The sequence below is a fragment of the Lithobates pipiens genome, unplaced genomic scaffold (assembly GCF_037356315.1).
Source record: "Lithobates pipiens isolate NorthernLeopardFrog02 unplaced genomic scaffold, aLitPip1_a1.2 Scaffold_18, whole genome shotgun sequence".
Taxonomy (NCBI): Eukaryota; Metazoa; Chordata; class Amphibia; order Anura; family Ranidae; genus Lithobates; species Lithobates pipiens.
Genome location: NW_027507758.1, coordinates 164980100 through 164992221, shown reverse-complemented (window position 1 = coordinate 164992221; position 12122 = coordinate 164980100). Strand labels below are relative to the sequence as shown.

The 12122-nt window shown below is 39.0% G+C and overlaps 1 protein-coding gene across 3 annotated transcripts in view; it reads left to right on the top strand.

Annotated features, from left to right (window-relative positions):
- STXBP5 (syntaxin binding protein 5) overlaps positions 1-12122 on the top strand; it is a 641864-nt gene that overhangs the window by 232905 nt on the left and 396837 nt on the right. For all 3 annotated transcript variants that reach the window (XM_077486344.1, XM_077486342.1, XM_077486345.1), the window contains exon 5: positions 8660-8794. In XM_077486344.1, coding sequence (XP_077342470.1) covers positions 8660-8794 — 135 coding nt within the window. The remainder of the gene's footprint in view (positions 1-8659; positions 8795-12122) is intronic.

Sequence of the window (12122 nt, the reverse complement as noted above, 5' to 3'; positions counted from 1 at the left end):
GCGCATTTTTGAGAAATGGTGAAAATTCAACAGACGCAAAAGTATAAATATCCAAATTTCTAAAATCTGAAGGTTATAATTTTTCCCTTTTACAGCTTTCAGAATTTGTGAAAGATCCCAAAAACCATATATTTTCTGAAAGCATATGACCTCTAGAATAAAAATAAGGTGCTACTGATTTTTTAGCCCCCGTGGTATTTGCGCAAATGTTGTTCGAACCAACATATTCTCCAAAAATACACTAAAACCATTATTCACAGATAAAAGCACAGCTAATTTTACAAAATTCCTGTTAAATCCCTACTAAATCTAAAAGCTTAACCTGTATGGCGTTAAAAAAATAACAAATATTTGTACATTTTAAATTGCGCCAATTTTCACCAATTTTTGCAAAATGGTGAAAAATCAAACACACCCAAAAATTTCTCTAAGAATCGGGAGGTTTTAATTTTTCACTTACAGCTTTCAGAATTTGAAAAGACCCCTCAAACTAGACATTTTCTAAAAGCACATGGCCAGTAGAATTAAAAAAGTGCTACAGTTTTTTTGGGCCCTGCAATAATTGCGCAAATGTTCATCATATCGCTATTTTCATTAAAAATACACTAAAATCATTAATATTACACATAAACACAACAACTTACAAAATTCCTGTTGAATTAGTACTAAAGTGTACGCCCATGGGGTGCCATGTTTACCCGAACGGGGATGCTCAGGTGTTCCGTCCAGTCCCATTTATGTCAGTTGGGATGCAATGGCTGCACAGGTATAGCTGCTGTTCCCAATCTGACATCCGTGTGGGTGTGGGGTACATGAACCCCAACGCAGACAGTGTGAGCTCAGGGAAATGCATGTGGACCTACATGGATGTAAAATTGGGAGCAACTGCTCTGTTCGTTCAGGTGCTACATCCCAAATGAATCAATGAGGACTGTCTGCAGAAATATACACAGAACACCCGTGCATCCCTGTAAGTGCCCGTTCACACTATCGCGACTTGTCAAGCGACTTAGCCGCCTGACAAGTCACGCCCCGTTCTGTACTATGGAACCGTTCTAATAGGAGCGACTCAAGTCGCTCCGACTTAGAAAAAGGTTCCTGTACTATTTTTGGGGCGACTTGCATTGACTTCTATACAGATGTCGTTTTGCAAGTCGGCGCTGAAGTCGTGTGCAGGTCGCGTCTGTGAGTCGCGCTGCAAGTCGCGTCGCCCCTGTGTGAACGGGCACTAAAGGTACGTTGTGTATATCCTGTGTGAACAAGGCCTTAGGCCCCTTTCACACAAGCACATCGATCAGGTCTGCCTGTCCATTTTTCAGGTGGGCCCAATCGGACCACTCATTGTTCTGGAGAGACTGATGAAAACCGACATGTGTCCATTCACACCCGCCTACTTCTGATCCAGTCCACTAAAAACAGATGGCTGGGGATTCCATTCCCCATCCATCGATCTGATGGCATCCAAAGGAAACGGACAGGTGGCATCCGTCTGTCCCATAGAGAATAGCAAGCTGTGTCTGTGTCCACTCTGCATCAGCTTAGTGGACACCGACCTGTCATCCGCCTGCTCATCGGGGATCAGAAGACAGATTCCCGCTGAGTAGGCGGATCTGCTTGACAGAGTCCGCTCCATGTGAAAAGGGTCTTGCCAGGAGCAGCCGGACCATTAAGGGTGCTGGGGTGCTGCTCCCCTGCAGGGCACCAGACTCGTAAGTTTGTACGAGTTGTTTTTTTTTTTTTTTTCCAAGCCACATGATTGGAGCCTGAAGCTCTAATTGGCTTGAAAAAGGTTGGGCTCAGGTGCATAATGAATGAATGAATGACTTGTATAGCGCTACCTATATGAACTGAATCGCCTCAGGTGTCCATCTTCAGCTATTTATGCGGTCCTTTAACCTGTAGAGTCCCGACACACTTACAACATTGACATACACATATTATGGCCAATTTTTTTGGACAGGGTCTAATTAACCTACCAGCATGTCTTTGGAGTGTGGGAGGAAACCGGAGTACCCGGAGGAAACTCACGCAGGGAGAACATGCAAACTCCAGCGGGACAAATACTTTCTTCCCTCACTGTAAGCTTAGCTTCGGCTTTGGTTGTCAACTATTTAAGTTTGGTGTGCCTTGTAAAAACGAAAAAAAAGAAAAATTCTTTAAGCCTGGGTATGTCCAATATACTTTTGTTTTGTACACCTTACCTTTTTTACATTTAATAAAAACAATTTACAAAACAATAAAGTGGAAAGAAAGAGGACAGTCTCCTTTATATCACATTCATTTTGGAACACTGTACAGTCTCAGATCAGGGGTGTTAGGGGATTTGGCCCATTTGTTAATGGGATAGCACAGCTGGGTGTACATAAAACTTTACTTAGATGTTGCTACACTGAGGTACCTTCTCTTTGTATGATGCAGTTATTGGGAGATAATACTTTTTTTTTGGGGGGGGGGGGGAAGAGTGTGAGCAAGTGACACATGATTCTGTATATGCTTTGCTGTTACTTTGGGATACAGCAACCTCAATTTTTTATTTTATTTATTTATTTTTTGCATCACTGTATCATAATATATCACCACCTGTATACGATATATCACAGTAACTATAGCCATTTATATTTTTGTTTGCTGGACTGCAGAAGTTGGAATAAAATGAGTGATGACTTTATTTCTGGTTTACTCTTCTTTCTGTGTATTCTCTAGTCATCTTGGAGTAGAGTTTAATATGGTCTTGAGCATAGTTCTAAAACACTCAAATTTAACAAATCTAAATCACTTTGCATTAAAACTGGTAGTAGATTAACTGCATCTTATAACAGTTCGTCATTTTACGGTTTTTAGTCTTGGCAATTTTGGTACATGACTTGATGACAGCTTTACCAGTCATTTCTTGTTTGGACGGTATTGCCAAATTGGTTGACACTGAAGTTTAATTTCTCAAAGTGTGCAAATACAGAAACGGGTTTTTGGTGATATAGCCAAGTCAGCACTGAATTAGGGTCATAAGGCACCCATTGGTTTGCTAAACATATATGCTTTGAACAATTTTCAACAAATGTTTAAACTCTTCACCCAGTGTCTTCCATGGACAGTTAGAAAACAAACTGTCCAGAGATATGCAAGACCAAAAATGTATGCCAACAAACTGAGAAATACTTGGTTCTTTAGACAATTTAACATTGTACAATGGAACCTGTATTTGAACCTGTATAATACAAACTGGTCCAAGCTATACCAGACATTTTCACTTCTCTCACCCTCTTTAATTTAGAGTATTTTTTTGTTCAGTAACATTTCATCTCAACCTAACAGCATTTGTTGCTATGTAACTATGATGCTGATTGAGGACTGATCGGTGGATGCTTTCCTAGAGAGAGTGGAAGGACTTGAGGTGATTGCAGCACACGCTAATACAGCTACAAACTGCAGCCAAATCAATTCATTAAAAAGTGTCTCGCACAAAGGACCTTCAATATCACAGGATCATATAGCTGTACCCGCAGTAATGTTGTGTACCTTTTTTATATCCAATGCAAAAATGGCAACAAAGGCTTATGTTGGCGAAATAGGACAAAACCTAGAAGCAATGAATTTACACACACATCATAAACATAAGCTTCTGCACACCTTTGGGACGTTGCTTCTCACAACCAGATCACACTATGGAAGACATGAATATTTTAGTTCTTAAAGGGAATTTCAAAAGTACTCAAAGGGAAAACTTTTAAACAAAGAATGATAATTTGACACACAAGTTAGCCACTTGCCGACCAGCCACAGTATATATACTGCAGCAGGGTGGCTCTATTGCATGAAACAATGTACCTTTCGTGTAAGAGATACTGTGGGCGCACGTGGGTCTGGCAAAATCTGTCCGCCGGCCACCTGCGATTGCTTCACAGAGAATCCTAACAAGGATCTGCCTATGTAAACAAGGTGGATCCCCTTTCTGTCAGGGGACAACGTGGAGATCTGCTGTTCCTAGTGAACCCAGCCCCCCCAACACAGAACATACTCAGGGAACACGGTTATCCCCTTAATTGCCCCTAGTGTTAACCCCTTACGTGCCAGCGTCATTTATACATTGATCAGTGCATTTTTTTAGCACTTGTCCCCAAAAAGTGTCACTTGGTCAGATTTGTCCAACGTTGCAGTCCTGCTAAAAATTGCAGATCACCCCTCTTTTGTAGACGCTATAACTTTTGGGCAAACCAATTAATATTCGCTTATTGCCTGTTTTTTTTTTTGGGGGGGGGGGGATGAATTAAAAAAATAAAAATAAACAGTAAAGTTAGCCCAATTTTTTGTATAATGTGAAAGATGTTACTTTTCGAGAGTCGTGATCTTCTAAGTGAAAAAATAGCGATTCTTATTTTAGCCATAATCGTGCAGCTCTAAAATATATATACAATTGTGCTCATAAGTTTACATACCCTCACAGAATTTTATTTCTTGGCCATTTTTCAGAGAATATGAATGATAAAACATTTCTTTCAAACGTGGTTAGTGTTTGGCTGATGCCATGTATTATCAATCAACTGTGTTACTCTTTCTTAATCATAATGACAGCAGAAACTACCCAAATTACCCTGATCAAAATTTTACATACCCTGGCGATACCCTGGTGATTTTGGCCTGATAAAATGCACACACGTTGACATAAAGGGGGTTGAATGGCTATTAAAGGTAATCATCTTCACCTGTGATCTGTTCACTTGTAATTTAGTGTGTGTGTGTATAAAAGATCAATGAGTTTATAGACTCCTGACAGACCCTTGCATCTTTCATCCAGTGCTGCACTGATGTTTCTGGATTCTGAGTCATGGTGGGAAAAAAAAGAATTGTCAAAAGATCTGCGGGAAAAGGTAGCTGAACTGTATAAAACGGGAAAGGGATATAAAAAGATATCCAAGGAATTGAGAATGCCAATTGGTGTTCAAGCTCTAATCAAGAAGTGGAAAATGAGGGTCTCTGTCCAAACCATGGTCAGGTAGACCAACTAAAATTTCAGCCACAACTGCCAGGAAAATTTTTCAGGATGCAAAGAAAAAACCCACAAATAACTTCAGGTGAAATACAGGACTCTCTAAAAATGTGATGTGGCTGTTTCAAGATGCACAATAAGGAGGCACTTGAAGAAAGATGGGCTGCATGTTCAAGTCGACAGAAGAAAGCCATTACTACGCAAATGCCACAAAGTATCCCGTTTATAATACACCAAACGGCACAGAGACAAGCTTCAGACCTTCTGGCACAGTCATTTGGAGTGATGAGATCAAAATTTAGCGTTTTGGCCACAACCGTAAACGCTGCATTTGAAGAGGAGTCAATAAGGCCTATGATAAAAGGTATACCATTTCTACTGTGAAACACAGAGGTGGATCACTGATGTTTTGGGGATGTGTGAGCTACAAAGGCACATGAAATTTGGTCAAATTTGATGGCAAGATAAATGCAGTATGTTATCAAAAAATACTGGAGGAACATTTGCATTCATCAGCCAGGAAACTGCGCATGGGACATACTTGGACATAACATGACAGTGATCCAAAACACAAGGTCAAGTCGACTTGTCAATGGCTACAGCAGAATAAAGTGAAGGTTCTGGAGTGGCCATTTCAATTTCCTGACCTCAATATCATTGAGCCACTCTGAGGAGATCTCAAACATGCAGTTCGTGCAAGACAGCCCAAGGTTTGATGCACCAATGACATTTTTTTTTTTTTTTTTTTTTTACAATGAGTATAAGTAACAATTTACTTTACTTTTTTTTTTTAGTACTCGCCGATACCAATTACCGATGCCTACCGCAACTGTTTTGTTTTAGCTTATGCTATCAGCAATGGTACAAAGCATTGAAAAGTTATTTACAAATTAAATAAATAGATTTTATTTTTATTTTTTTTAATTTAGTGCTTTTTCAATGTGAAATATGTAAATATATGTTAATGTATATGTGTAAAAAATATTCGCTAACAAAGCATACAAAAGCAAACAAAAAGTTTTAATTGTTTATCATTTATAAAATAGACGTGAACAAAAGAAAAAAAGCAGGAAAATAATAATTAAATGGAGGTGAATAGGGAGTTAATTAAGGCTGATTAGAGTAAATTAAGGGGTTAAACAGAGGACCATTAGTTCATCCCTTTGATCTGCAGATGAAGAAACAGAAATATACAGAAAGAACCCATGTTTCTTTTTATTTTAGTGTTTCAGGGCTAAGCAATGTTGTTAAAAAAAACATTGCTGGCTGCTTCTTTTTTTTATTTTTTTGACAGCTCCAATTACTGCACTTCTTTAACCCTTGGGAGACCCACTGACTACTCAAAGAACTGAGCCTGAAAGTATCGGTTTCAGGTATTGGTGCATTTGCACGAGTACCGATACATGTGCAAATACTCGGTATCGATACCGATACTAGTATTGGGGCAACCCTAATAATTGCACACAGATGTTTTGCCGAATACTTTATTACAGTATATCTGCCTGCCGTTCAGCTTGCCGATTTCATAATTTTAGATACATTTGGTCTGTTCACCTGTTCCTAAAGACAGGATCCGACCACAAAAAACTGTACAAATTTAGAATTTAGGGATCAACCAATATTGTTTTTTTCAGGGCAGATACAATACCGTTTTTTCGGCTGCTTGCTGATATTGGGTGCCGATATTTTTTACATTTAAAATTTTTATTTTTACATCATCCTTTAAAAAAATAAATAGTAGTGTTATAAGGAATTTAAACCTCCCTTGTGACAGTAATAAGCAGTGACAGGTACTCTTTATGGAGGGATCGGGGGTCTATAAGACCCCAAGCCCCTCCTCTGCACTTGAATGTATTCAAAATGTCAAGAGCTGCATTTTTGACTAGTTTCTATTTTTAAAAATTGTCACTTTTAAGATGCCAGTAATCTGGAAGCACATTGCTTCCATGGTTACTACATCAGAGACCAACAAAGAATCGGCTTTGTTTGGGTCTTCAGCCAATCGGCGGATGTTCCAGCTGGTGGCTCGGTTCTCCCGGTGGGATGGGAGAGCCTGGGGCGAGCGGCGGGAGAGGGAGGACATCCCCTGCCGCTGCTTGTAATAACAGCCGAGCGGCTACTGGGCCGCAGCAGTTGTTACAAGCTAGCCAACCGTCCACTCTAAAGAATGGTACCAGGGTGATGCCTGAAGCAATATCAGTAATTATTTTTTTTGGTGACCGATGAAAAAGCTTAAAAAAAGTGACTATCGGCTGAGCAATAATAGACCCCTAGTAAAATTACCCATGTGTACCTAAATTACTAAAAAGTATTTACTATTTGGACATCTGAACAGTTATAATTATCTTGTGTTATACTCTTGGTGCATTGTTTTGCTAGCTTTATTTCACTATATACAGTAACCTCATGTTAATATGCTACTTGTCTACTTGTTTTACAGTGTTCACCACTTTTTATTGTACAAAGAATTATCTGTTGACAATTGTGTAAGTGCTGCTATACTTTAAAATAGAACACATTTTTTTTTTTTTTAAGTATAACTAAAGCCAAAATTGTTTTACAATTTTAGACAGTTGGGATAGATTAGAACACCCTTTAATGTTTTTATTACAGTCTGTGTCCCTAATAGAAATTTGCCCTTTTTGTCACGTTTATTCTTGAAAGTTAAATACCAGATTTTTTGTTGTCTCCAGAACAGTTGGAGATTAGAAGTCTTCCGGTGGGGATTGTCTACCACTTTGTGCCCGTTCACACTACCGCGACTTGTCAGGCGACTTAGCCGCCTGACAAGTCGCGCTCCGTTCTGTACTATGGAACCGTTCTAATAGGAGCGACTCAAGTCGCTCCGACTTAGAAAAAGGTTCCTGTAGTATTTTCGGGGCGACTTCAGGCGACTTGCATTGACTTCTATACAGAAGTCATTTTGCAAGTCGCCGCTGAAGTCGTGTGCAGGTCGCGTCTGTGAGTCGCGCTGCAAGTCGCGTCGCCCCTGTGTGAATGGGCGCTTCCTGTTTTAGTTGTTGGACAGGAAGGGAAGGGAAATATCCCTGATGGGGCACAGATGGCAAAACAAAACCTGACACAGGTTATAACCCTCCATTACTCTATCCAAAATGAAAAATCATTTTTCTTTTACTTTTCCTTTAAGAGTGGAAAAAAAGAGTAGAGACATAGTAAGAAAAGGGATTAGAGCCACTACCAGGTTTTAATTGCTGTCTGTGTCCCTTCTGGGGGGATTCATTATCGCTCTACTATTATCGTCTGTTCAGAAAGTGATGGGAAATCCAAAATTGTAATGGTTCATATTGGAACAGGAGATGCAGTTTTCCAATGGGGACACCAGTTTCAGTAATATTAATCTAAGAAGGGCTTTCGTCACCTGTTTTCTGGATCGGGAAGGAAGGGAAAATCCCTTCAATGGTACACTGAAAGAAAAAAAATGCGAATAGCAGTTTTAACTAGTTTCTACTATATCAAACACTAAGGGGAAAAAATATATTAATTCTAGAAAAATTACTTTTCTTTTGAGAGAAATGCATTTGTGTTTTATGTAAAAGTATAGTGAATAACCTTATCCAGTTATTTGCAGCATTTTGTATCTCTTATTATCCATAACAGATGCCCTAGTGGTGACTCTTGTAACCCATTTGTTTTTTCTTTGTTTTTTTCCCATAGGATAACATTTTGTCACCTGCCTTTCCAGAGCAAATGGCTCTACGTGGGCACAGAAAGAGGAAACATTCACATTGTCAACGTGGAGTCGTTCACGCTCTCAGGCTACGTCATCATGTGGAATAAAGCCATTGAACTGTGAGTGTTACGTAGCCAGTGACATTAATGAGGACATTTGTGCCAGTGCTGCATGAAGGTGCCCTGAGCAGCCTGCTAGAAAGGAGGGCACAAAGCCAAGTTAAAGATGCATAAATTCTTTCTAATTGGTTGCAGAGAATCTGATGCCTCACTAGATTATCAGTTTATAGACGTCAGTTCTTGCTCGGAGAGCTAATTACTTTTTGGAGGCCTGAATGCTGCCTGACGAGAAATCCAAGCAGATAAAATCTCTTGGAGCATTTATGTGGCATGACACGGTTTCCAAGTTGAGCTTGTACTCTGTGACCTTATTCCCTTTTCTTTTTTTTTCTGAACTGAATTTATAATGAATACTTTTTTTTTTAATTAATGCAATCAGTATAAGTACCTGAATTTGACTTGGTATCCGCCTCTTTGCTACCCCAGTCTGACTACTTTTGCAATTCTCTGTACAAAAGAATTCAATCAGTTGTGCTGCAGTGCAAGGAGCATGCTAGTAGGGGAGCAGAGTGGCAAAGATGAGCTTATCAGTGTGCTGGTTCTCCTTTCACTGTCCATTCATAGGGTGGGGCAGTGGCAAGACCTTTGAGTGTTTTTGAACTGTAGCAGTTTTAAGCTTTTGACAGCTGCATGATTTTATTTAAACTACTCTTGGGTACAGGCCCAGAATTTACATGATCTTAATTTTAGATTGCTAATAGAGAAGGATTGTTCCAGTCATATGGGCCAGAATTTACTGTACATAACAATATGTCGGTCACATTAGAAAGAAGTTACTACAAATTATGGAGTATTAAAGGACCAGAAAAGCTATTCCAAATAAGAATACTAAAATAACAGTATTTAATTAGACTACTAATCTAAAAAAAAAAAAAAAAACAGGCACATAGGAGCCCCAAAGTAGAAGGGTTACTTCACAGGACCAAGCGGACTGACCTGGTCTGTATGGTTGGATTCATACGAGCAGCTGCTTCCGGTGCTTTTTATGACAACGTTTTCATTTTTAAGTGGTGTGAGATATAGGCGGCCATGTATTTTTGTTTTAAATTTGTGACCTTTTTTGATAATAAAGCATTTTTGGTCAAACCGCTTGGTCTTGAGAAGTAACATCTTTACTTCAGGGTTGCTATGTGCCCGCTTGTTTTTATTTTATTTATTTTTTGTATGCTTTTTGGTTGCAAAGACCACACCTCCAGTTAATGGTGAGTTGGCGGACTTGTGCTTTATTTTATGCTGTGTCACATAAAATATGGGTCCCATATTTTGCTAGGTTTCTTATCCTACTAATAGTTTTGTTTAAAAGATGTGTGATTGAGCTTTTTATTTTGTCAAGGCATTCTCAATAAACCTACTCTGTTACTAAAGAACATTAACCACTTAAGGACCAGCCTCGTTTTAAGATTTAGGTGTTTAAATGTTTACATTTTTATTTTATTTTTTGCTAGAAAATTACTTGGGACCCCCAAACATTATATATATTTTTTTTCTAACACCCTAGAGCAGGGATCCTCAAACTACGGCCCTCCAGCTGTTGCAAAACTACACATCCCATGAGGCATTGTAAAACTCTGATATTCACAGACATGACTAAGAATGATGGGAATTGTAGTTCCTGAACAACTGGAGGGCCATAGTTTGAAGACCCATGCCCTAGAGAATAAAATGGAGGTTGTTGCAATACTTTTTTTTCACACCGTATTTGCACAGCGGTCTTACAAGCGCACTTTTTTTTTTTGGAAAAAATTCACTTTTTTGAATAAAAAAAAAAAGACAGCAGTAAAATTAGCCCTTTTTTATATTGTGAAAGATAATGTTACGCTGAGTAAATTGATACCCAACACGTCATGCTTCAAAATTGTGCCCACTCGTGGAATGGCGTCAAATGTTTACCCTTAAAAATCTCCATAGGCGACATTTAAAAAAATTCTACAGGTTGCATGTTTTGCGTTACAGAGGAGCTCTAGGGCTAGAATTATTGCTACCGATCGCGGCAATACCTCACATGTGTGGTTTGAACACCGTTTTCATATACGGGCGCTACTCACATATGCGTTCGCTTCTGCACACAAGCTCGGCGGGACGGGGCGCGCTTAATTTTTTTATTTTTATTATTATGTATTTTACCTTTTATTTTTTCACTGTTTAAAAAAAATAAAATAAATAAATTGTCACTTTTATTCCTATTACAATGAATGTAAACATCCCTTGTAATAGAAAAAAAAAACATGAGATCTGAGGTCAAAAAGTCTCATATTTAGACTAAAATGCAATAAAAAAAATGTAATAAAAAAAAAATTGGTTAAAAAAATTGGCCATTTAAGAGCTATGGGCAGAAGTGACATTTTGACGTCGCTTCCGCCCAGCAATTGTATGGAGACGGGTGGGGGCCATCTTCCCTTCACTCTACTCCATACTGAACCATCAGCAGGACGCGATTGCCTCCGCTGCTGCCGTCAGCTCCGGTAAGAGACGGAAGGCACCGGATCGCGTCCCGCCACCGATAAGTGATCTCGGGGTGAGTCCGCCGCAGGAATCACTTTTATCTTGTAGCAGACTGCCCGCTGAAGAAGGGGATACCGGGGGTTATGGCAGCTACCTGCTGCCATAACAATGATATTCCTCTTCAAACAGCTGCCATAAAACTGCGGTGGGTGGTCCATAAGTGGTTAAAGTGTATGTAATGGGCAAATTTTTTCTTTTGGTTAGATTAGTGAATTTTTTTTTTTGTCTGGTTTCTAGTAGTGTCTGTTCTCACAAGGAAAATTCACCTTTCTATTTGTCCTGGTAACCGTTGTCAGAGTCCTAAAATGACTGGAAGTCCAAACATGCTAAATCCTTGTTGGGGCAAAAGATGAGAAAATCCTTCCAATTGTTTTTGTGATGGCTCTCTAAAGCCCCATACACACTATCAGATTTTCTGATGATTTTTTTTTTCCTTCAGATTTACCAAAACCATGTAGTGCAGGGGCCTGCCTGATTGCATACAAATTGAAACCCCTAAGGTTTGACCTCATATTATATTAATAACTTAGTAACCCATGGTGGTGGGTAGGCTATAGTTAATCTGTGGGCAGCAATATGGACATTCAAGTGTTCCTTCTTTCATTAAATGAGCCATTGCGCGGTCATGCGACACTGTACCCAAACAAAATTTGTACTTTTTTTTTTTCAACACAAATAGAGCTTTCTTTTGGTGATATTTGATCACCTCTGCGTTTTTTTTTTTTTCAATTTAATTTTTTTGCGCTATAAACAAAGACTGACAATTTTTTACTTTTTTTGCTAATTTATTTAATTAAATGTAGGCCAATATGTATTCTTCTACATA